At 37.1% G+C, this 26,850-nt stretch overlaps 1 protein-coding gene across 4 annotated transcripts; it reads left to right on the top strand.

Moving 5' to 3' along the window:
- The first annotated feature begins 12,359 nt into the window (after positions 1–12,359).
- On the top strand, positions 12,360–26,416 carry LOC110935743 (topless-related protein 1). 4 transcript variants are annotated; one of them, XM_022178085.2, is made up of 26 exons: positions 12,360–12,515; positions 13,330–13,477; positions 13,961–14,140; positions 14,237–14,350; positions 14,447–14,605; positions 14,689–14,869; positions 14,952–15,075; positions 16,042–16,151; positions 16,247–16,415; positions 16,622–16,731; positions 16,820–16,889; positions 17,484–17,557; positions 17,921–18,016; positions 18,529–18,624; positions 20,267–20,394; positions 21,012–21,246; positions 21,341–21,502; positions 22,207–22,302; positions 22,405–22,551; positions 22,648–22,758; positions 23,396–23,575; positions 23,670–23,798; positions 24,624–24,719; positions 24,809–24,997; positions 25,722–25,891; positions 25,980–26,416. In XM_022178085.2, exons 2-26 carry the CDS (start codon positions 13,398–13,400, stop codon positions 26,191–26,193), a joined length of 3,420 nt encoding a protein of 1,139 aa, XP_022033777.1. In that variant the 5' UTR covers positions 12,360–12,515; positions 13,330–13,397; the 3' UTR covers positions 26,194–26,416. The 4 variants fall into 4 exon arrangements, with proteins under 4 accessions (XP_022033777.1, XP_022033779.1, XP_022033780.1 ...); XM_022178087.2 differs by having other exon boundaries at positions 12,430–12,515; positions 22,207–22,296; XM_022178086.2 differs by lacking the exon at positions 12,360–12,515 and adding an exon at positions 13,099–13,117.
- Positions 26,417–26,850: the final 434 nt, after the last annotated feature.

The raw sequence follows: 26,850 nt of genomic DNA, 5'->3' as shown, positions 1-26,850 counted from the left end.
CTTTGTGACCGGTTCGTTGTTTGTCCAAGTCTTTTACGCATTTCCGTTAATTACTTAAAAGTTGACCGTAACGTCCTTTTTAAAATAAGACGAGTATTTCAGACACGTGAAGGGACCATAACCTTGCTTACTAAATTCTAAGCATGTCCCTAAAGTTTCACGCCAATCCGAGGTCTAGAATGTGAGTTATGCTAAATAGCGCATTTATAAGAAACTTTTGTAATAAACGGCGCAATTAGCATAACGCCTACCTAAACCAAGATTTCGTCACCAAAACTTTTACCCACTGTAGTAAAATAATATTTTGGGATTTTTAAAGATTTTTAATTAATTTTAACCTGCTCATAACCTGCGGTTATGGCTACGGTTCGGTAAATACCGAATATGCCCTCTTCGGCCAACACTCGAGTTCTACAAGGTCTTTTGACCCGATTCCAGTTGCTACTGATTTTAAATAATAAATAAGATATTTTAGACTTATTAAACTGATCGGGAAACTCAGGTTTCCTGTAGAACTCAGAAATCCCTTTAAAAGTCTTTAAAATGACCGGAAAACCCATACGGGGCGTATAATGAACTAAAACTCGTTACGGGCATTATGGAAGGTATCCTACTGATACCACAACCTCTTTAAAGTATATTGACTTAGGAAAACAGTGTAGGACTCCTACGGTTACCCGTTGCGCCTATTGCGCGCACGGTTCGGCTTATGTAACTAGTTTACATAAACTAGCCGATACGGGTCAAACCATATCATTTTGACCCCAAGATTCAGAGTGTGAATATTAAACCCGTATAAAACAAGTCTCCGAACTTGTTGGGTCAGAATCACATTCCATTCTCGGTTTTCGCCTTTCACGCGATTAAACCGTATCTATCCCTCGAAACTAACCGGTCTAGGCTACGGCTAATATAAAGACCCGTTAGGATTCTAATAGGTTATTTTAAAACCTTTGTTCCAGAATAGGAGCCCCAGTAAAAGATATCTGTGATTTAACTGATTAAGGACAATACTTGCAAAGGTAAATACTTTTAACTTATTTTCCCTTATACGGGCTTGGGTTACGGTATATAAAATACCGCTTGATTGAGCATCAAATCTTCCATCGCTTAGGTGGTTAATTGAATAATTTGATCGGCTCATTTAAACAGTCTTGTTACTTAAAAGCCTTTGGGGGCTTAATGACCATGTCCCGGATATCCTTGGCATCATTCGAAGAAATGGCCACGACCTTGACAGTCGGGTGTAGGCGTACACCCGGTATTATGTCTATACTATTAAAAGACGTAGCCGATGGTTTACTCACCTCGGTTTTACGCAAATGTGGTGTGTCTATTGATCTTTAACCCGGACTGGATCCGGGCTACTGAACGCATAGAAGGAACATGTAATTCGTTCACAAGATTATAATTTTAAATAATTCTCCCAAGTTATAAAAGAATTTGTGCCTCGTGCATTCAAATCAATTTTAATAAACATTTTTCAAAAGTGTCGGTTGAACGTATTTACCAGTGTAAACTGACGTATTTTCCCAAAAAGATTAAGTGCAGGTACTACACGTAATCGGCTGGCAATAGCTCCTTAGCATCTTAAGAAGTCTCGCAAGCTTGATGTCTTATCTGTTGAACAACATTTTTATTTATTTTGATCCCTCCTGTGGATACTATTCAACTACTTGTGATACATTTGATATTACCGTAAATGGTTGAATTATATTTATCTTTATGCTTCCGCTGTGCATTTATATATTATGGTTTGACTATATTGTTGCCAACTACGTCATGGTAATCCCCCACCGGGCCCACCGGTGATACACGTGGAAATTGGGGTGTGACATTCATGGTCTTAACAAGCATACTAGTGACAAGTTCTAAATTACACATAACATCCGGCTCACTCCTATATCCGAAATGAACAAATATATAACAATAGGCTCAAATATGCTCACGTAACGGATGGAATGGGTAAAAGTGTGAAAACTATCATGTAAGTCTTTCTTTGTTTGTCACGCTTTCCGGTTTCCTTTTTCAAAAATATTTTGCTTGTCGAGTTTTTATCAAGTCCGATGCTTTCTAAAACACAATCAACCGGTTTATTTACTAAAATATATACAAAATACAGGTATTTTTGAATGATTTTTCTGATTTTCTGATTTTTTTTTTTACAAATGAGGACAAACAAAGTTAACAAAGTTAACCCCCTCCCCACACTTGAACTTCGCATTGTCCCCAATGCGAGACCCGAAATATAGAGAAAAGGATAACAATACTCCCCTCAAGATGATGTTGATGCAACGAGACTTCCGAAGCTGTATCTGTCACGTGCTCCGGTCCAAAATCCAATAGCCCAAAACCTGCAAGTATGTCACATGTGCACCAAAATAGAACAAAAACTGAAAAATCACAAATCAACCATAATATACATAAATATAAATACTAGCAATCCCAACAAAGACATAACATAAAAACTAAAGTAAAGAGTCTGAAAAATAAAGCATACATAACCGGGGTGTTTGAAATAACAGTAAAAAATAAACACCCAAAACAAAGTACTGAAATACTAGAAACAACCACCAACTATCACTCCACCGCTCCTAAGCGTCATCACCATCATCGTCTCTAGTAAAGGACGGACCCGCATCGCCATAACCAGGGGGGTTCCACGGTGGGAACTGTGAAGGGTGCTGAAAGTAGTCGGGGTATGCACGATGCATCTCCCCGAAAAGATATGAAAATCCCGCACTCACCCCCTGGTATAGAGTATCCTGGCTATGCCGAAGCTGGTCCTGAGTGGCCCGAAGCTGATCCTAACTGGCCCGAATCTCGTCCTGGCTCGATCTAATCTGGTCAATGTAAGTACCATGCTGCTCCTGCGTCATTCGCATCTGCTGGAACTGCTGGTAGAACTCTGGCCACTCCTGATGCTGGTGGAATGCATGGTGCTGCGGTGAATGTGGTGGCATCTGTGGCTGGTGCTGCTGCTCCGGATGCTCCTGATCGTGCATCTCCTCATCCTCATGTTCCTCCACATCTGGAGGCAACGGGTCCCAGACCTCGTTGTTCAACCCTTTCAACCTATCCCCCCTATCTAGCTCTACAATCAACCCCATGGCCTTTAGTGACCTAATGTCGACATGAACCCCCTCGGTTATTAAAGTGAGACCCTGAAGCACCTCCTCAGTCATATAGCGTTCGTTGTACGCTATTTCGGTCACATACTGACCGCCATGTATCTGACTGTTCGGAGTCCGCCCCGAGCACTTGACGAAGTATTCAGCCATTCGTGCAGCTAGGTTGATAGGTGCTTTCTCAACCAACGCATATAGAAAGATCAAATCTGGTGTTGGACAGTTACCAAGACTGTCCATGCGACCACATATCGTATGGCTAAATACATGGTGCATCACTCGCACCAAAGGGTCTCTGAGTCGCGAGGCCTTCGACATCCTCGGGTTGTAGGGGTCCCCAACGGCATTTTCAGCCCAAAATGCATCCCGTGCTGCATCAGAAGGGAAGGTGAACTGATCTGTGAAGACATCGGTATTATCCATGTCGTCCCTAGTATAAATCCCGAGCCTTCTACCCAAACGACCAACCGACCACCTATGCCATCGACCACATATCCTGAAAGCTACCCGCTCCTTGTGGCGGAATTTGGGTCTTCGATGAGCAACCGGCTTTTCATAGGCATAAGATGCGAAGAACTCTATGGTCAGCTCCCGGTAAACGGGTCGGTTGCAACCGACCAGATTTGCAAGCGGGCGACTCATCATGTCGTCTAGTCTGTCATACTGATTGAGTTCCCGCATCACTTCCCAATCCAACCATCGGGGGACTCCGAACTGCCCCCGCCGTGCCCATAATGCGTCTCGTTTCGGGATGCACAAAGCCTCTCGCTCATCGTTGGGGTCGAATTGAAGGAAAGGATGGTCCATCTGTATGAGAAATAACATTAGAGAGATGGAAACATGAAAAATTTGAATAAAAAACAGCCGAGCAGCCAATTATGAAGAAGCTGTGAATTCTGATCTGGGCATATGGCGCGGTCGTGCGACAAGACGCACGGTCGTGCGTCGCCGATGACAAGCACCTACTGCCCAACTCTGTCGGAACTGCACGGTCGTGCGACCAACGGCACCACCGTGCAACACCGACCAACAAACAAATCATCGTGAATCAACGGCGAGGCACGACCGTTCCATACAAGGAACGTCCGTGCGACTGCGTTATCTGCAGATTCTGACCCAGGCTCTAAGTAGCCCGATTTTTTTCACAAATCATCAAGTGTTTACACAAACTGGGGTCAGAAAATGCATCGGATGTTCACGATATGCAAGATTCACACAAGGGTTAGGGTTTCGATTTGTTTATGAAGAGAACCCTAAAAATTCCTTGAAGAATCGGAGGAAATCTAACCTAGAAAGCAAAGAAACGGATAATCTACAACTAGGAACGTACCGTGCGAAGTAGGGTGTGAGATCGTGCGAAGAACCGTGCGATTTGAAGTAAAAACGGTCTGGAGCGGCCTGGTGCGACTAGGGTTTCGCGAATTGTGAATGGGGGCTGTAGATGAGGGTATTTATAGTAACAAATGACAAAAGTGCCCTCAGCCTGAAGCACGGTCGTTCGACCTTTCGCACGGTCGTGCGTCACTGACATCGCTCAATCCCCGGCAACGGCGCCAATAATTTTGACGTGTGAGTGACTACACACATTTTTACAATGAAATTACACACGATTTGGTTTTAAACTTATAAAAGTGATTATTACTTTTACATCAAAACACACACGAAAGAGGCAAGTGTACCCCGTCATATATGTAATAAAGTATCGGTAAGAACCAAGTATCGATCTACGGAAATGGGCGGAGAAATAATACTAGACCTTTGTCATTAAATTACCGGTAAAAACATAAGTTGTTTGGTTTTTTTTAATTATACTAAAGTAAGCATAAAAAAATATTTATAAAACATAGTAGATTATATATAAATAGCCTTGCTTAATGCACAACCAAAGCATGTCAACTAAGTCAGTTTTGGCACTAGAAGTATTCGGTCAATTTTCCATTTTGAGACAATTAGTATCCCTTTCGGGAATCCTAACATGACAATCATTCGGAAAGTTAAAACGATAAACACACTTTAACCACCTAAAACTGTTCTTTAACGTGCAATTGATAAATGTCTATGAAAATCTCCTAAAAATAAGTTAGTCATCCGTTAGGAGTTTTCTAACCTCACTTAATCAAGGAAAGCAACACCGATAAACACAATGCAGCCACCGAGACAAGCATAAACTAGATTAAATCACAACCGAGTTCATTTTACAAATCTTGCGCATAAATTCACCAAGATAGCAATTTTGGCCGAAACTACTAACTAAGCTAACAAATCATGGCAAGAATTCATAACAACACCATCTAACCCGTTAGAGTCCTTCCGTGAGGGCAAGCTTTCTTGATTAACAATAATTACATTTTATTAAACCACTAACCATTTCTAGTATCATGGTGCCCACATTTTAACCAAGTTAAACTAGTTAACCAAATTAAAAGTTTACTAATACATGATTAATTAAGCTTCATTTTTCAACTATCTTAACTAACCAAGCACCAATCATCCAACACAATTACTTATAATCAAGAAATCAATATCAATAACAAGGTTGCAAACTAATCATCAAAGATAATCATAGAAAATACTTCAAAATGTCATTACAAACAAAGATTAACATACTAATGGCTATAATCAAGCAAGGGATTGTTGTGTTTTTGCCCAAAGGCTTACATTAATACATAATAATCAGTCTAAATGCTTGAAACATAACAAAATTATGGAAAGATTCGAGAAACCAAACCATAAACAAGCATAAGAATGAGAATCCGGATAGTAACCGAGCTAAACCGGGCAATGTGGCTTGAATCCGGATCAAAAGCAAAGCCTCCGGAGCCTGTAAAATCGCCTGTGAAGCTCCCAAAATTCCAGAATGTCGAACAGAATGTTTCTGTTCTGTTTTTATATTTTTTCGATGTTGCACGGTTGTTCTTCCTGTGGCACGACCGTGCACTTTATGCATTATTGAAGTTACTGTTCATGACATCAGCAGAGTTGACTGGTCTTCGGTCTCGCACGCCCGTTCGTCATATGGCACGACCGTGCCATTCCGGGATCTCGTTGCACGCCTGGTCGCACTGGTCGTTCAGTTCCGAGGTTGGCTGGATCATCGGATCCGCACGGGGTGCAAGATCTGGAACAACCGTGCATTCCTGGGTTGGCCTTCAATGCCCTGCACGCGGAGTTGCACCCTCGTTCACTGCCCGGCCTTTCATGATTTATCGGAGATGCACGGTCGTGCATCAGGTCGCACGACCGTTCCACACGCCCAGGTCAGTTTTCTAACAGAAGGTTCGCAGCTTCGTCGTTTTGTCCGGAAAGTCCTTGTTTTCGCTATCATCTTGTCTGGTATGCTGTTTTAGGCCTGTAAACAAAAGTGTAGATAACTAAGTATCCGAATGACGGTTTTACGGCCGAAAACGCATAAAATAGGGGTAAAACGGGGGACTAAAATATGTGTAAATTAGCGAATATCAGCTACATACCAGGAACATTTTTGGGACGTACTTTAACGATTTTTAAACATGCTCACTTTTACATGAACTCGCTCAACTTTTGTTGATTTTTCAAATTACATGTATTTCAGGAAATTAGGGATATGGCAAGGTGTGCTATGTTGTCAAGCTGCGTAAGAGAGATGATGTCATCCAAGTTTAGGGATTGTGACTTTTGCCTGGACGAGTCACAAGTCTTAAACTGTGTTTATTTCATGTCTTATGGTTGTGTCGTATGAACAATATTTTTATTATGTCTTGTTGTAATCCGCTGCATGTGTCGACTTTTGAAAACAATGTTGTCGTATTTTATTTCTAAAACTTGAATCAATGGATGACCATCATGGTTTTACTTTCATATAGCTTTGTTGTGATTAAGCTATGGTATTAAGGAGTCACACCAAATAAACCCACGCTTTCGCAAAAGCCAGGGTGTGACAGCAAGTCACCTACCCCACGTTTCTTCTTATTCTTTTTCCTCCTTTGCTCGCTTTCCATAATCCCAAATGATCCTACTTTGAACAACTCCGACAAGATCCATTAAGTTTCGATGAGCAAGAACAAACCAAAAACGGGATAAAAGCCCTTGTAACTACTTACACTTGCCTTGCCACACCTTTGACCAACCAATCAGGAGCGTCGAGAAACCATAACTTCGTCACCCGACTTTTTGAAAACCAAATATGTTTCCTGTTCAACGTTATTATGTGACCAATGTAACAAAACCTTAATCTTCGATCGACTAAAATGCTAGTCCTCGAAAGTAAGGTATATGCCTACATCCAACCTAAATATTCTTGATCTATGATATATTGAATCGTTATGATTAGTTCATCGTTGATTTTGTTCCCATTTTATTTTGTTTCTTATCTTTTTTGTTCATTTTGATTCTTGAGTTTCACATTTTGTGTTTCTTGATATGCGCATAATTTTTTTATGCAAAGGTTTTTTTGACAAGGCACGCACACGAAAGTTATACAGTTTGCCAAGAGGCAGTGTTGCATACGAGAATAATGGTGTTTTTAATTTTGAATTTACTAAAATGACTAGAACACCGCAAAAGGGCATCGAGATAATTAAACTGGGAATCAAGGTCTTATTCATGTTCTAAAGAACATGAATTCTATTGTTCTGATCTCTCTAGATACTCCACCAGGCGGTAAAAATAGGGTTATTGGATTTTATCACTCTCAATGATTGGGTATTGGTCGTTTCCACTCCTAACTATCACTTCAACTCCTATCACTCCTAACTTAACACTCTATGTGTAGTGTCATTTTAGAGTTAACCACACTACAAGAGTTTCTGCAAATCAGGTGGAGCAGCAACCACATCAGAACACTAAAGTTGTCATAATAAAGGGATTTCGCAACAAAAACAAAGCAAAATCCGTTGTCAAATATACCTCCGGAGTGACACAACACACAAAATGATAAGCTGGGAGTCAAAGTGATAGTTGAGAGTGGCAGGGACCAATACCCAATAGTTAGGATTGATAGAATCCAATAACCCATAAAAATAATAACTTTAATCATGATCTTCTTAACTTTAGGCAATGAGGTCAAGTCCAATCGGGAACATATGAAATGAGGATCCGTATAAACTGGAAAAGAAATATCAAGCCATCTCCTAATGCCATTCCAAACACACGCTCCACAACCACCACTGACAAAGAACATAGAAAACACATAATAGACGAAATAGATGCCTTTCTTGCTTAGCTTGAATCTAGTCGGGATATGATCTAACAACATACACCACACAAATATATTCACTTTCCTAGGCACCAACATGTTCCACCTCGTAACATGAATACCTTATGGAAGAGTTAGACATTCAATACATTTTCAAACCCCTTCAACTAAAAAATCCTCTTTGCAATCCAAAATCCACACCCATTTATCTTTATTGGAAAACTGAATATCATCCAAGACCTTTATTAACCCCACTGATGACTGTCGTGAGTGTCATGCAAAAATCTAAATAACCTAGGTAGCTAGGGTAATGTCACACCCCAACCGATGGCGGAAACATCGGGATGAGATGAACAAATTGCTCAAAACAACATAACACTAAATGTGACAATATAGATTTAATCAAATTTCATAAATGCTAAAATGTCATACATTGTTCAAATAAACAAAACAAGATTCCAACATAGTTTATTTCTAGGTGTGTTACTAATCCACCCTAACTTGATTCTTGAATTCTTCATCTATCAACCTGCAACGTGTATTAAAATAACATCAACAAAAATGTTGGCGAGTATACAAGTTTGATACATAGCATAGTAGAATAAAATGTTTAAAAACTCATATCCAACACGAATAACATGATCCACTTTGCCTTTCCCAATAGACTAGCGGGAGGTTAACACGTTCAACTGTTCAACACAGAGTAGTTTTAAATTTGAAGCTGATGATCGATTAAAGCAACCACCATTTTGGCTATTTTATTCATTTATCTATTTCTAAGTTTTTCTATTATAAATATAAATATTTAAACATTTTTTTTTAAAATAAAATGATGTTCATAACTAGTAAATAATCTAATGGAGTTCTAATACAATCCCTAAATTTATTTCGAACACAAATAACTGATGATTTATTTATTTATTTATTTATTTATTTATTTATTTTTACATTAAACTTAAACATCTAAATAATTAGATTATAAAATCATAAATTGGATTTATTTCTTAAATTCATTTTATTTAATTAAAATGAATTTAAGAAATAAATCCATTCAATGATTATTTGTTTCGCGAAAATTTCGAATTTCAAGGTTAGGATCCGAATTTTTAAAACGGGTCGGATTTTAGGATATCCGTTTTTTACGGATGTTACAGGTAAGCAGGGTATCGAATCCAGAGGAGTATGCTGGAAAGTGTCTGTTGATTAAGTATTAAAGATCTACATGCAAAAATGTAAAATTGGTTGTTTGAGTGTTGTGAACTAAATTAAAACCAACAAAACGAGTTTGTAACAATAAGAGAAAACAATGGTTCCTCCGAATTTTAGGTTCAAAATGATTTGCAACAATCACATAGACATGATTGTGTAACTCGATTAATAGGTTGTGATTATTCAAAGACTACTTACTTCGATTGCAAAGCAATGGAAGGTTATCACATGAACATCAATTGAAAATACCAACCCCAATCGCTATCAAATATATCCTAATTGCTAGAATTCTCGGGAATTGAATGAATTAGAACTAAGGTTTAAAGCAATCAATCGTTTACAATCCAATCAATTGAATCAAATGGTAAAAAAACATCGAGTGCTTAGATTACCAAGTTCAAGTACAATAAAAAACACATAAAATCGGTCCACTTACAAGAATCCTCCACCCAGAGGAAACCACAAAGGAATTAGCCGCTCATGTTGGTGAGTCGGCCTTCAGAAGCTTGAATTATAGTTGAAATCATCTTTCGGATCTTCGTTTCGGTGAAAATTATGATGAAAGAGAGGTAAAAACCGTCCAAAAGTGCTCCTTTGATTCCCCAAATTCATCCTAAGGTTTTATGAATTAGTAGGGTTTTTAAAAACCTTTTTATACCTCTTAAAAAGTCAAACACGGAATATCCAGCCGCTCCCCGCCGTAGCCTACGGTTCCTAGCCGTAAGCTACGGCTTAAACCTGCTGTTTCATTTGTTTTGTCTTGGCCGTAAGCTATGGCTGATCTGCCGTAACTTATGGTGGGTTTTGCACATCTCCTTTTCTTCACAATTCCACTTTCACAAAATGACAATTCAGCCCCCGAACTTCGTTCTTCCACATTGTTCATGCTTTTAAGATATCTTCTAAGCTGAAACAAGATCCGCACAATGTATTTTGCCTTACTTGTCATCTTCAGGTGTTCCCCTTCATCTTCAAGCACTTTAATTCCACCGATTTAAGCGATTAACCTGCAAAACCACAATTTCTCGTAGTTATCACATTCAAACAATATATAATCACTTAAAACACAATAAAAACCCATAAGATAAACATATTAATGCTCGAGTTTTACCCACTCCATCACTCACCAATTGATTGATGAGCCTATACCCCACTCCATGGCGCATGCCTTAAATTCCATAAAAAGCCCAAAACACTTAATCCTAAAAAAGACCTACACATCTGTATGAACTTCCAAATTGAAAAGACTTCTAAACTAAAGACATAAAGGAGTATCACCCAGCCACACATCCTTCCAAAAAAGAGTGTTATTTCCATTTCCCTCTGTGGTATGCAAGTCCGACACAACTCTGTTAATATTAGCTCAAATCCCTTTCCCTTTGTGCCTACTAGACATTCTTACACTTTAATAAGGGTTGTTTACATATCTCTACTGCAATTTATAAAGAAGAGTTCGATTAAAACTTGATAAACTTCCAATACCCAAACCACCTTTAGATTTTTTTAGTTAAGACTAAATCCCATGTGACCAATGGAATTTTATGAACGCGTCTCCTCCCCTGAAAAAACTTGCCCGAAGAGACTCCTACTTCTTTTTAACCATTATCCAGAGACAAAACCAATACATATAATAAATACCAATGGAACCCAAATTCAGAGACAATGAAATCGATTTACCTTAAATAGACAACACTTTAGCATTCCATTAGGTAGGCGTTTCTTAATTTATCCACAATCAGTTGCCACCCTTGCACACTATTCATTTTAGCTCCAAATGGGATGCCTACGTAAATAAACAAAAAATTCTCTACTTTAAATCCCACAATCTGAGCATATAACTGAATCTACGACCCTAACTTCAAATAAGCTAGACTCGTAAAAATTAAGTTTTAACCCAGATTCTATACCGAAACAATTGAGAACGATAACAATATTTTTCAAATTGCTGAAAGACCATTGTTCCAAAAGAATAACATCGACAACATAAAAAATGGGAAACAGATAAATCACCATTACCACTCTGACTCCCGTATACAAACCCGCATGGATGATATCTTCCATGACCACATGTAACCTTTCCATGACAATTATAAAAAGAAAATGAGATAAAATCTCTTCTTGATGAAGTCCTTCCTCGAGTTGAAATTCAAGAGTAGGACTTTCATTTTCAGCATAGGGGCCCTAAAAAAACAAATAATCCAAAAAAACATGATAGAAAACAAGTAATCCCAATTCAGAGAATCATTCGCCTTCTCGAAATCGAGTAAATATCATTAATTTTTTTTCTTTTCAAACATCTTTCTTGCCATATTAGACCCTTTCATATTCATCATCTCATGTTAATAACGGAAAACCCGTTGGAAAAAAAAGGACAGAAAATAAAATCCCAGTACTAATTAAATACAAACAAAATACAAAGTACACAAAATTATTTAGTTTTTCCCATAGCCATGAAACAACCTTAACTTTTTTAAAAAACAAAACACAATGCCCATGAAACAACCTTAACTTTTTTTCAAAAAAACAAAAAACACTCAATTTAAACATTAATTTTTTTTGAACGTTAATTAAATACAAAATTTTATGCTTTTTCAGACTTCAGTGACTTTTGTCAGTTGTAAGATTCCAAGCCGAATACACAACAAAACAAAGTGAGCCGGCTCAATGGGACCCACATATTCCCACCTATCTCAAAAGGGCCTAACTTATCAATATAGTTTGATAAGCACTCTCACTTATCAGTTATCAACCCACTCAATTTCTCATCTATATGATTCGCTATTCCTTTAATAATAATTTCTTATTTTTAATACTTTTTTTGCACGATAAGATTGAGAAATAGAGATAGAGACCGAGTGGGAGAGAGAAACACACATCTACACACATATATACATGTGTGTATATATATAGAGAGAGAGTGGGGGTAGAGAGAGAAAGCATGTCTATAATCTTCTACATCAACCTTCTTGTTTCTTCATCTCTGGTCTACCATTCATATTGCTAAGGTAAATCTCTTAAAACTCAGTTTGTGTTTTTCTTAAAATATATTTATTAAATGTGTGAAAAAAAATAGATTTATAACTTTTTTCACACCTTACAAGATCAAAAAATCTTCAAGATTTACAAATGGGTTTTATAAAAATACCAAATTTCATCAAAAAAGTTGTGACTAACTCCTCTCCTCTGTTTATTCTTATTTAATATATATATCCTATATATATATATATTAATATATTTAAGATCAAACAGAGGAATTATTTACAACTTTTGTAATAAAATTTGTTATTTTTACAAAACCCATTTGTAAATCTTGAAGATTTTTCAATCTTGTAAAGTGTGAAAAAAAGTTATAAATCTATTTTTATAAAAAAAACCCATTTATAATAAAAAAAATCTTTGAATGTATTAATATTCTTCTTTCTGACTACTTGCTTTGGTCTTCTCAAATGGAAACCCTTTTCTTTTCTTTGAATGAATCTTGGGTTCCCACTATTTAAAGTTGCTTTCTTTTCACTGATCTGTTAAAAAGATGCAAAATTTCCTGAATAATTTATACAATTTTTTAGAATTTACATGGGTTTTGCAGCTGGGTTAGATTGAAGTTCAAGTTGGGTGAAACTTTAAAGATCTGATTTTTAATTAATGTTTTTTTTTTTAATTAAAATTTTGCTGCTTTTTTACTTTTGAATTTATTCTTAAATTAAATCTTGAAGTTTGTGTCAAGTAATAAATGTTTTCCTTTTTTGAACATAAATAAATAATTGAGTAACTTGTTTGAGTAAATTTTTTTGAACCCACCCTGTATTTATTTATTTACAGATCTGACTGAACCCTAGTTTTCAATCTCCGATTTGGGGCGGCGTACGGCGGAGCACGGCGGAGCTGCAATGTCTTCTTTAAGTAGAGAGCTTGTGTTCTTGATCTTGCAGTTTCTTGATGAAGAAAAATTCAAAGAAACTGTTCATAAGTAAGTGTTTGATTTTACTTTTTTTTTGTATGTGAATTGGGTTTTTTATATTTTTATAAAAAGTTTTGTTCTTTAGCAGTTTGGTGTAAAGATATTGGGTGTTTGGATGCAGGGTTTGAATGTGTGAATTTTTTACTATTTTAGGAAATATTAAGAAAATTAAGGTTAAACAAGTTGCCCCAAAACCATAGAAATTAAGTTGCAATACTTAAATATATATATATATTTTTTTTGCAAACTAAAAGTTTTTTTATTTATATATAAAATACTGGCCGAGTTACATCAATATTGCAGGTAAGCGAGCAACAAGCTGCGCCGCTACCCCTTCCTGAATAGCAAACCCTAGCCTATTAAAGATTTGTTATATTGATTTTTATTTAAAATTGTATATTGAAATTAAGTTTGAAAAACTTGTTATATTGAATATGATTTTTATATGTTTTCCCCAATTTTTTTTTTTTTTTTTTGGATTTTAAATTTTAGGTTGGAACAAGAATCAGGGTTTTTCTTTAACATGAAGTATTTTGAGGATGAGGTGCAAAATGGAAACTGGGATGATGTTGAGAAATATCTTTCCGGTTTTACAAAAGTCGACGATAATCGGTATTCCATGAAGATATTTTTCGAAATCAGGAAGCAGAAGTATCTTGAAGCATTGGATAAGTAAGTCTTTTATTGTCATTTAATTTTTTGAATTATATTTGGTTTTATAATTAGGGATATATTTAAAATCAAATGTGTATCGATTTTCTACGTTAGGCATGATCGATCAAAGGGCGTGGAGATTCTCGTAAAAGATCTTAAAGTTTTCGCTTCATTTAACGAAGAATTGTTCAAGGAGATTACTCAATTACTTACATTGGAGAATTTTAGGTACTTTAAACTCAAAATTTTCGAACTACAAATGGAAATTAGAGTTTTTTTTTTTTTTTTTTTTTTTTTTTAATATTTGTTTCTTTTACGTTGAAGGGAAAACGAACAATTATCGAAATACGGAGATACAAAATCTGCTAGAGCTATAATGTTGGTTGAGCTCAAGAAGCTTATCGAAGCAAATCCTCTGTTTCGCGACAAACTACAGTTTCCGAACCTTAAAAATTCAAGGTTACGAACTCTAATTAATCAAAGGTATACAAATATCAATAGTATTTATTTGGCATAATTAAAAAAAATATGTATTATATACTGATATTATTTATTTTCTATGCAAGTTTAAATTGGCAGCATCAACTTTGTAAGAGCCCGAGACCTAATCCCGACATCAAAACGTTATTTGTTGACCACTCGTGTGGTCAACCGAACGGTGCACGGGCTCCATCACCTGCAAATAATAATCCTTTGCTCGGGCCATTACCTAAAGCTGGAGGCTTTCCTCCTTTGGGTGCACACGGGGTTTGTTTTTTTTTATTTTGAATTTTACGGCACATTGACTGAGTTTTGAAAGTTTTGACCTAATTTCGGTGTAAATTTGCAGCCGTTTCAACCTACACCGGGTCCCGTTCCAGCCCCGCTTGCGGGTTGGATGTCTAATCCTCCACAAGTAGCTCACCCTAGTGTATCCGGTAGTGCGATCGGTCTTGGTGGGCCATCTATTGCAGGTCATTTTGCTATATCTTGTAATTATATATGTTGTAAAGATAGTGTTTGGATGGTGTTCGAGTGTTTAACTGTTAAAACAAAATGGATTTTAGGTTCTTTTGTTAAATATACGTATAGAAACACTGTATTTGTATATAATATACATATAAAATATTTTGAAAATTTTCTTCTAGTGTATCACTAAACATAAAATAACGCCTACTATTTCATCGCTATCGCTACGTAGCGTATAGGTTGCCTGTCGCCATCGTCCGCTATTCGCTATTAACAAGTATGCATTAGTCTACTCTTTGATAATCAATTTGTTGCAACTAGTATCCCTCGTAACCATTTTAACTAATTTAATGTAATAAAAGGGTATTGCTATTTTAGGTATTTTAATTTGCACTATATATACACATACACACATTTATCGATATAGTGATACACGCTACCCATGCCCCGCTTGCGGTGTGCACATATAATGTATATATGTGTGGGCGCTCGGGGGGCAAAAGTGAAATGGTACTAACTTTAACGTTATTTTACTAATTTTGTGAAAATAACGTTAAAAGCGGCGGATGGTTAATCATGCATCATGTGGTGACGTTGATAGCTGAAAGACACGGGGGTACTTGCACCAATCAGTCTCTGTCCCGATTGTTTGAGTGTTATATGTCTTAGGTCCAAGGCTTGATACAAAACTACAATCGAGCTAGGGGTCTCACTGGAAGCAGCCTCTCTACTCCTACGGGGTAGAGGTGGTAAGGCTGTCTACATCTACCCTCCTCAGACCCTACCTTAGCTTTGCTATTGGTGGGATTTACTGAGTATGATGATGATGACGACGCTACCCGTACACACGAAGTAAAATTATCACACCAATTACTCAACTGATTTTTTAATCCCTACATGATTATATTAACATAGTTAAAAGTACATTGCCGAATCACTAAAAACCGACTATCATAACTTGAAATTTACAGCTGCGTTGAAGCATCCGAGGACTCCGCCAATGAATCCTACTTTAGATTTCCCAACCGGAGATTCGGATCATATGAGCAAAAGAGCAAGGCCCATGGGCATTAACGAGGAGGTAATTTGAATAATTTTTTTTAAAATAATATTTCAATAATTAGCTTAAAATCATTACATTATGGTTTTTATTTGGTTTCTTGTCACGTTATTCAGGTAAGTTTACCGATTAACATTTTGCCCGCCCCGTTCCCGGGGCATGGTAGTCATACACAGGCGTTTAGTGCGCCCGATGATTTGCCCAAAACCGTTGCACGGACTCTAAACCAGGGCTCGTCTCCTATGAGCATGGATTTTCATCCGATTCAGCAAACGTTACTCTTAGGTAAGTTGACTAGTCATGTGTTGACTTATTGACCTTTTCTAAATGGTCAAAAAAATTTTGTGATATTGCAACTTGCTTTCACTTCATTTTTAAATCGTTAGTTATCGTTACTAAAGTCAAATGACCAAAGTCAACTTTTGGACTTTGACTTTCACTGTCTTTGAGTTGGATATTGACTTTGTGGTTACATGAATATGATGCGGCAGTTGGAACAAATGTGGGCGATATCGGATTGTGGGAAGTTGGTTCTCGGGACAAATTGGTTCTTAGAAATTTCAAAGTTTGGGATCTTAGTGCATGTTCAATGCCTATGCAGGTTTTCTTAAGCGTTTTTATGCTTTTTTCATATGTGTTTTGATACCTTTCGATAATTTTCAATGATCTTACAATTTTACGGATTTTAGGCTGCTCTTGTTAAAGACCCTTGTGTCTCGGTGAACCGTGTAATTTGGAGTCCGGATGGTTCATTATTCGGTAAGTCCTACTAAAATTAGCTTGTTTGTTAGGTGTAATGGGTCGATTTGGGCTATATTTTAATGGTCCAATAAGTAATATAAAAAATTGAGTAAAATGCCATTTTCGTCCCTGAGGTTTGGTGAGTTTTGCGACTTTCGTCCAAAGGTTTGTTTTTCCGCATCTGGATCCAAAAGGTTTGGAATCTTGCCATTTTCATCTGGCTCGTTAACTCCATCCATTTTTCTCCGTTAAGTCAGGGGTATTTTCGTCTTTTTTATTTAGTAAGGGTATTTTGAATACTTGTACATTATGCAAAAGGCTTTGTACAAAAGTGAAAAAGACCGAATTACCCTTTAAGTTAACAAAAAAGATGAAAATAACCCTGACGTAACGGAGAAAAATGGATGGAATTAACGAGCTGGATGAAAATGGCAAGATGTCAAACCTTTTGGATCCAGATGCGGAAAAACAAACCTTTGGACGAAAGTCACAAAACTCACCAAACCTCAGGGACGAAAATGGCACTTTACTCAAAAAAATATTAGCTTAAAAGGAAACGGGTTAAACAACATATATTATTTTCTTATTTCTTTTTTTTTTTCGTATGAATAGGAGTTGCATATTCAAGACACATTGTACAAATATATTCATATCATGGGGGTGATGATGTTAGACAACATCTAGAGGTTTGTTTATTTCCCTTCACTAGGGTTGGCAAATCGTGTCTTAGCAGGTTTAACAGGTATCTGATAACGCGAACAACAAAAATTTTAAACATGAATACGACTCGTTTAACTACTTTATATCCAATGTCTATAAGACAGATGTATATTTTATGCACCTAGAAGGAGAAATAATGGATCCTAACTTTCAGATTTTGATTATTTTTAAAAACGTAAAAAATCACATGGTGTACTTTTCTGTTATCGTGTCTTAGCAGGTTACCTACAGGTTACCTATTGCCAACCCTACCCTTCACACACACATATATATTCATATCATATTATTTTATTATCTTAACATAACCGATTTATTGTTTTCGTTACAAGATCGATGCACATGTTGGTGGAGTAAACGATATTGCGTTCTCTCATCCTAATAAGCAACTTTGTGTGATAACATGTGGGGATGATAAAACCATCAAGGTTTATTTGGCATATGAACATGTTTACAATAAATTTAAGAGTAAATTACAAAAATCGTCCTTTATGTATGTCACTTATTGCAAACTGTGTCCTTTATCTTCAATAATTACAGAAAACGTACTCGATGTTTGCAAACCCTTGCAAGTTATGTCCTTTAGCCCTAACCCAGTTAATTTTTTGTGGTTAAATCTGACCAAATAGACAACACATGAGGGTATTTTGGTCATTTTACTCTCATGTGGGGTCCATTTGGTCAGATTTAACCATAAAAATACCCTCATGTGGGGTCCATTTGGTCAGATTTAACCCCAAAAATTAACTGAGTTAGGGCTAAAGGACATAACTTGCAAGGGTTTGCAAACATCGAGTATGTTTTCTGTAATTGTTGAAGATAAAGGACACAGTTTGCAATAAATGACATACATAAAGGACGATTTTTGTAATTTACTCTAAATTTAATATAAACAACAATCACTAATTATGTTAATAATCAAGATTATGCGATTTCATAGGTATGGGATGCTGCAACGGGTGCAAGGCAACACACTTTCGAAGGTCATGATGCTCCCGTTTATTCTGTATGCCCGCACTATAAAGAAAACATTCAGGTAAGTTGTTATATTTTCCAACTGGTGCATGTTTTGAAAAACGGGCTAGTCATGATCCGTTCATAAGCTATGCAGTTAATGAGGTAAAATACCGGATATCCGTCAAGGACCGATATTTGAGATATCGGTTATCGCGGTGGGATATCGGTAAGAAAAAAGACGAATGGTAGAACTAAGAAGAAAGGTATTGATATCTGGAGAATCGGTGATATATCGGTTAATATCGCCAATAATATCGGTGTCGATACTCTGACCGATATTTGACACCGATATTTTATATTTTATATGGGGACCGATAACCGATATATCGGTGATATTATTACCGATATTAACTGCATAGTTCATAAGCAAATACATTGAAATTGGCACTTATAATTAAATGTTTTCTCTCATTTATATGTTTTTAGTTAAATTTTTAAAACTAGGATTACAACCCGCCGCAATGCGGCGGGGATTCTTTAGTTATAACTAAGTCGGTCTAGGACCCGCACATTATGTTAACCCTGTCAAACGAGGAAAAAATAGACGATGTAAAACGTTCACTCACACACGCATGTTGTTAAACGTGTCAAACGGGGAAAAAATAGACGATGTAAAAACGTTCACCCACACACACATGTTGCGTCGTGTTAACTCGCAAAATTTAGAACGAAACGTAAAAACGTTAAGCCAAAGACGCACGCTGTGATGTGTTATGTCACAAAATTTAGAACCAAGCATAAAGCGCAAAATGAAAACTATAAAGGAACAAAGTTGAAAGTAAAAAAAGTTATGAAGATAGATTGCAAAAGATAAAAAGTTTTGGGTTAAAAGTAAAAAACAAATAGTTTTGGGTTAAAAGTAATTTATGAAATACTTTTAAGTGAAAAGTAAAAAAAAAAAAGTCATTTTTTTTTGGAAAACCCCTAAAGCCAACGTTACGACAACCATATGCATAACCATTTTTTCTTTGAAAAACCCACAAAGCACACCCTGCGTTGCAGCGGGGCGTAAAACGGTGTCAAATAGTACTAATGTCACACAACCGTCATCGACCACCAACACTGACTTGACCTAGGATATGCGTGTTGCGATGAACCTGTCAAACATGGAAAAATAGAGGCAAAAACGTTGAACCACACATGCACGTTGTGTCGTATTAACTCGAAAAATTTAGAACTATACGTAAAACGGAAATTTGCGAAAGATGAAAAGTATAAGTGACAAAAGTTGTGAAGTTAAATTGCAAATAATGAAAAGTTTTGGGTTAAAGTTAAAAAAACAAATTATGTAGGGTTAAAATTGCAAAAGATACAAACCTTAGGGTTAAAACTAAAAAGTCAAGTTTTTTTTTTTAATAATGTGCAAAGCATAATGTACAAGTCCTTATGCATAGAAAAGTTGCTAATTTATATAGGTTTTAATTTAATTTTAATTTTAGTAGTAATGTAGTTTTTTTTTTTTTTTTGAAATAACATGATTTTTGAGGTTTTATACTTTAAAAAATCAACCTTGGGCGACTTTTGACCCGTTTAACCACTTATTTTTAGCGACTTTGTGGTTTTACTCGTTTGACCCGTTAACGAATAAACGTAATCGATCCATATATATGTAAATGCTCGAAATTCCGACCTCTAAATTGTATGGTTGATTTATTTTGCAGTTTATATTTTCAACAGCTCTAGATGGGAAGATAAAAGCCTGGTTATACGATAACATGGGATCCCGAGTTGATTATGAAGCTCCTGGTCGGTGGTGCACCACAATGGCGTATAGTGCTGATGGAACAAGGTTTGTTACATATCAACTAGAGGTGGAAAAACGGGCGGGTCGGGTAACGGGTCATATTGGGTTCCGACTAAAATGGGCTAAAGTTTTTTAACCAGAACATTTGACCCGTTTCAACATTATTAGTTATTAGGTGAAAGTGTAAAATACAATATTGCTTAACGTACGAGCGTACGCTGTGGAAATTACGCCTGTTGAAACATAATTACGCATGTTGAAAGGATGAAGATTCTGAGTTTGTGAATGAATGAAGATTCCGAGTTTGTGAAGTATATTCCGACTTTATGATCTTTTACGCATGTTGAAAGATAATTACGCATGTTGAATGAAGGTTCCGAGTTTGCCAAAGAGATTCCGAGTTTATGAAGTAGGTTCCGAGTTTGCGAAGTTGTGTTCCGAGTTTACGTCAACATGCGTGAATATGTTTTTCACATGCGTGATTAGGGTTTTGAGTTTCACAACGTGCGTAATTTCACAGCGTACGCTCGTACGTTAAGGAATATTGTACGTTAACCGGCCTCTACTTATTAGTGTGTCAAATTAAGTTTCAGAATACTATTCAATAATAAGCTAATCATTTGACCCGTTTACACGTTTGGTTGTAACGTCTGTTTTTTTAGACTATTTTCATGTGGGACAAGCAAAGATGGGGAATCACATATAGTGGAGTGGAATGAAAGTGAAGGAGCAGTGAAAAGGACGTATCTTGGATTCCGTAAACGAGCTTTAGGTGTCGTTCAATTCGATACAACAAAAAACCGATTTTTGGCAGCTGGTGATGATTTTGCTATTAAATACTGGGATATGGATAATACTCAACTTTTGATGAGTGTTGACGCTGACGGAGGACTTCCGGTAATATTATTAGTCTCATAATGTTTATTCGAGAAAACTGTTCGGTTATTCATTGGTTTACGAAAACTAATATGTTGATTATTATATAATGAAGGCAAGCCCGCGTATCCGATTTAACAAAGACGGTGCTCTGTTGGCTGTTTCTTCAAACGAAAACGGAATAAAAATATTGGCAAATTCTGATGGCCTTCGATTGCTTAGAACTTTTGAGAATCTTTCGTATGATGCTGCTTCAAGAACGCCCGAAGCTCCAAAGGTAAGACTGGGTGTTAGGTAACACGTCATTTTTAGTACGGGACGATACAGTCTGGACTGGGTCAGGCTTAGGGAGCAAACGAGCCGAGCCGGGCCCGAGCTTGAGCTCGATTAACTTATGAGAGCTCGAGCTCGGCTCGAGCTTTGTTATCAAAGCTCGAGTCGGCTCGTTGGTAGTTTCTCAAGCTTGAGCTCGAGCTCGGCTCGTTTATTATTTATTAATTAATATATTAAATAAAAATAATATAAATAATAGACTCGTTTAGGCTCACGAGCGCGATAAGTGAAGCTTGGGCCCGGGCTCGTTTACTAAACAAGCTTATTTTTAGGATGGGGCTTGGCTCGTAAACAAGGTTAAATAAGCTCGGCTCGACTTGTTTACTAGACAACTTTAAAAATAAGGGGTAAATTTTATTAAATATTAATAAAAACTAATATTACACTACAGCTTGAAAAGGCTCGACGAGCCTGACGAGTTTCTCATGCCAGGCTTGAGCTCAGGCTCGATAAATAAACGAGCTTTGTTTTAGGCTCAAGCTCGGCTCGTTTCGAGTTTTTTTCTCGAGCCGATCTCGAGCAGCTCGCGAGCCGCTTGGCTCCTTTGCACCTCTAGTCAGGCTGACCTACTCACTTTTTTGTCCATTTTTTTTGAGAGTTTTTCTTCATATAACTAACATGTGTTTGTATAATTAATGTGAAATGCAGCCTGCTATTAATAACGCAATACCCGTCACCGCACCTACTAGTGCCGGATTAACCGAAAGGGTTGCCTCAGTTGGCTCTGTTTCTGGAGCGGTAAATGTTCGTGCATGACTTAAAAAATAACACAGTTTTTTTTTTTTTTTTAATATCATAAACTTGCAGTTTTTTTTATTTAATTATTATAATTACTATTTTTGCTAGAATGGAGATACCAGAAATATGACGGATGTGAAACCGAGAATCACAGAAGAATCAAATGACAAATCTAAGATTTGGAAGCTCACGGAACTAAGCGAATCTTCTCAGTGTCGGTCACTAAAGCTTCCGGAAAACATGAGAGTAACAAAGGTGCGGTTTTGGGTCGGGAATTTTTTAGTTTATTATACTAATGTTGGGCACATGTTATTTATTTTAAAATGATTGTTTATCCGTTTATTGTTTTAGATATCAAGATTGATATATACGAATTCCGGAAACGCTCTTTTGGCGTTAGCGTCAAATGCTATTCATTTGTTATGGAAATGGCAACGTAATGAGCATAACTCAAGTGGCAAGGTAAGATTGATGCTTATCAAAGGGGGTGTTTCAAGGGCTTCTAACGAACCGAACGAACACGAACAAGCTCTTATTCGTGTTCGTTTGTTAAGAAATATATGTGTTCACGAACTGTTCATGAACACTTACCGAACGTGTCACAAATTAATGTTCATGAACACAAATGGAAACAAACGAACGCAAACAAGCGTTCATGAACAGAATATATAATACACAACACTTATTAAATATTTTATTTGTCGGAGTTTTGAAGTATTTGAATAAAATATCAAAGATAAAAACACTTAAATAAAATATCAAAGATAAAAACACTAATGAACTATCGAACATAAACGAACACGTTACTGAATGTTCACGAACATAAATGAATGAACGCGACCTCTGTTCATGTTCGTTCATTTAACTAAACGAATGAAATTGTTCGTTCATTTAACTGAACGAATGAAATTTCTTGTTCGTGTTCGTTTGTTTAATAAACGAAAGAACACAAACGAATATCCTGCTGAACGTTTGGTTCATTTGCAGCCCGTGTTTGAGTTTTGCATGATTATTAGTTTTTAGATTTAGGATAGATAGACTTCTGATTATTACTCTCGAAACAAACATTAAAAATTACTAGTTTACCCCTAATACGCAGGCAACAGCTGCCGTTTCACCTCAATTGTGGCAACCTTCAAGCGGGATTTTGATGACCAATGACGTGGCAGACATGAACCCTGAAGAATCAGTGTCTTGTTTTGCTTTATCGAAAAACGATTCTTATGTTATGTCAGCATCAGGAGGAAAGATTTCTTTATTTAACATGATGACATTCAAGGTAATGTTGTTTTTTTCCCTTTTTACCCTCTAGTTTTGCAAAAGTTTGACTTTTGAGATCAACGCGGCTGACTTCTTGAATTGGTAAAACGCAGACGATGACAACGTTTATGGCCCCACCGCCAGCAGCAACGTTTCTTGCTTTCCATCCACAAGATAATAATATTATTGCTATTGGAATGGATGACTCCACAATACAAATATATAATGTTCGTGTAGATGAGGTATGTATGTACATACTAGGGGTGCAAACGAGCTGAGCCGAGCCCGAGCTCGGCCAGGCTCGAGCTCGATTAACTTATGAGAGCTCGGCTCTATTCAAGCTTTGTTTTCAAAGCTAGAGCTCGGCTCGTTTGTATTTTATCAAGCTCAAGCTCGGCTCGGGCTCGGCTCGTTTATTATCTATTAATTAGTATATTAAATAAAAATAATATAAATAATAGACTTTTTAGGCTTGCGAGCTCGATAAGTAAAGCACGGGCTCGGGCCGAGCTAGAGCCCGATCAAGCTCGAGCTCGATTAACTTATGAGAGCTCGAGCTCAATTAACTTATGAGAGTTCGGCTTGTTGGTGGTTTCTCAAGCTCGAGCTAGGCTTGGCTCGGCTCCTTTATTATCTATTAATTAATATATGAAGTAAAGATGATAGAAATAATAGACTCCTTTAGGCTCGCGAGCTCGATAAGTGAAGCTCGGGCTCTTTATTTAAAGAAGCTTTTATTTTTAGGTTCAGGCTCGGCTCGTAAACACGTTTAAATAAGCTCGGCTCGGCTTATTTAAATATTAATAAAAACTAATATTACACTAAGGCTTGATAAAGCTCGGCGAGCCTACCGAGAGCCAGGCTTGAGCTCGGGCTGGATAAATAAACGAGCTTTTTTTTAGGCCCAAGCTCGGCTCGGGCTCAATAAGGCTCGGCTCGTTTCGAGCTTTCTCTCAAGCCGATCTCAAGCAACTTGGCTCGTTTTTTAGGCTCAAGCTCGGCTCGGGCTCAATATGGATTTAATGTTTTGTTTTTCTTAACGTCACTTATTATTTTTTATCATGAAGGTGAAAAGCAAACTTAAAGGCCACTCGAAAAGAATCACGGGTCTTGCTTTCTCTCACGCGCTCAATGTTCTTGTCTCGTCTGGTGCAGATTCTCAGGTTAGTAACATTTTCTTGAAATTTACGCTGAATCTTGATGAGAAAATTTATTAAGTTGTTTACGTTTTTGTTAAATATTCTTGTTTTAGATTTGTGTATGGAGCTCTGATGGATGGGAAAAGCAAAAAGCAAAATACTTGCAACTACCGCCAGGTAGGACAACGGCCGCACAGTCAGACACGCGGGTTCAATTCCATCATGATCAGATCCATTTTCTTGTTGTTCACGAGACTCAACTGGCTATATATGAAGCGTCAAAACTTGATTGTGTAAAACAGGTGAGAATTTGACTTTCTCGCTATTTTATTAGAACTAGTGGGTTACCACCCGCGCTTCGCAGCGGGTTCGAAACGTAGATAAAAATAAGCAAATCGCGAGAGTTAAAGTTGTTTGATGTTTTAGTTAAGGGGCTAAAGTCTAAACATGTCACTATTAAAGTTGAGGGGCTAAACATGTTATTATTAAAGTTGTGGGGCTAACATGTTATTATTAAAGTTGAGGGGCTAAACATGTCATTATTAAAGTTAATGGGCTAAAGTTGTTTATTATTAAAGTTGAGGGGCTAAAGTTGTCTATTATTAAAGTTGAGGGGCTAAAGTTGTCTATTATTAAAGTTAAGGGGCTAAAGTCTAAACATGTCACTATTAAAGTTGAGGGGCTAAACATGTTATTAAAGTTGAGGGGCTATAGTTATTTTAGTTAAGGGGCTAAGCATATCATTATTAAAGTTGAGGGGCTAAACATGTCATTATTAAAGTTAATGGGCTAAAGTTGTTTATTATTAAAGTTGAGGGGCTAAAGTTATTTTAGTTTAAGTGGTAAGCATGTAATTACCAAAGTTGAGGGGCTAAACATATCATTATTAAAGTTGTGGGGCTAAAGTTGGTTAATTCCATAGTTGAGGGGCCAAAGTTGGTTGATGTGACAAAATAGCATATTTATAATATATATATAATTGTGTATTTATTGACAAAGTTTTCGGTTCAAATTGTTTTTTTACAGTGGTGCCCAAGTGAATCTTCTGCACCCATATCACACGCAGCCTTCTCATGCGACAGTCAACTCATATACGCGAGTTTCCTGGACGCAACCGTGTGCGTTTTCACCGCCTCACACCTTCGCTTACGGTGTCGAATCAACCCATCCGTTTATCTTTCGCCTTCCGTCCTGAGGTAAAATGCTTTCCAAAGAAAGTTTACTACTTTGACCAGATTGACCAGCTTTCTAAAACCATTCCCAAATCTTATATTTATCTTGTAGCAATCTGAACGTTCACCCGATGGTGATTGCGGCACACCCACAAGAACCGAACCAGTTTGCGTTAGGGCTATCAGATGGCGTGGTTCATGTGTTTGAGCCGCTTGATTCCGAAGGTAAATGGGGGGTCCCACCACCGGCTGAAAACGGGTCAACGAGCAATGTAGCTGCCACGTCACCTGCCCGAGGTTCAGGGTCGGAACAAGGGCAGAGATGACCGAGATGGGTCGGGTAACACAAGTTTTTTTAAACACTTGTGTTGGTGTTTAACATGGGGGACATGTAGATCTAACTTTGTGTGTGTTATGGTAAATGATGAAATGGTTCTAGGGTTTCGAGTCCTAAGGGTGAAATGTTGTTTGTTCGTTTGTTCATGATAATTTGTGCTTTCTTTTTGATCGTATTCGTAAAAATCAGAATTAGATAAGCACTTTGAATAAGCAACTTCGAATCGCTTATTTAAGACTGTCTTTTCAGTTAATCTTTAACTAACAAAATAAGCATACATTCATAAGCAGTCTCATTAAAAACAGATAAAGTAGTGTTTCATGTCAACAAACGAGTTCCCATGGCATTAAGTCGTTTATATCGATACAAAAGTTGTTATAACATACTTTGGGCGCTAAGTTATCGACCAAAATTATCATTCATCATCTCCTGACTTTGATAAGGTGGTGGTCCTTGGCTTTGGGCTCGGTTGTGTTTGTCGAGGAAGAGGATTGGATTCGGATGGAGTGTAAAAAGGATTTGAGACAAAGGTCTAGAGTTAAATGGGCTATGGATGGGGATGACAATACGACCTTTTTCCACGGTACGGTTAATAAAAGAAAGACGTGCAACGCTATTCCGGGGCTTATGGTGGAAGATAGATGTG

Source organism: Helianthus annuus, chromosome 4, assembly GCF_002127325.2.
Source record: "Helianthus annuus cultivar XRQ/B chromosome 4, HanXRQr2.0-SUNRISE, whole genome shotgun sequence".
NCBI classification, from domain to species: Eukaryota; Viridiplantae; Streptophyta; class Magnoliopsida; order Asterales; family Asteraceae; genus Helianthus; species Helianthus annuus.
Note: the sequence above shows the minus strand (reverse complement) of the source record. Positions and strands in the feature narration are given on the sequence as shown.

Excerpts from the sequence above, each read along its gene's own strand:
- LOC110935743 (XM_022178085.2), top strand. The coding sequence starts at position 13,398 with ATGTCTTCTTTAAGTAGAGAGCTTGTGTTCTTGATCTTGCAGTTTCTT. Across the intron at positions 18,625-20,266 it reads ACTATAAAGAAAACATTCAG|TTTATATTTTCAACAGCTCT; the intron begins GTAAGTTGTTAT and ends TTTATTTTGCAG. Across the intron at positions 23,799-24,623 it reads ATAATGTTCGTGTAGATGAG|GTGAAAAGCAAACTTAAAGG; the intron begins GTATGTATGTAC and ends TTTATCATGAAG.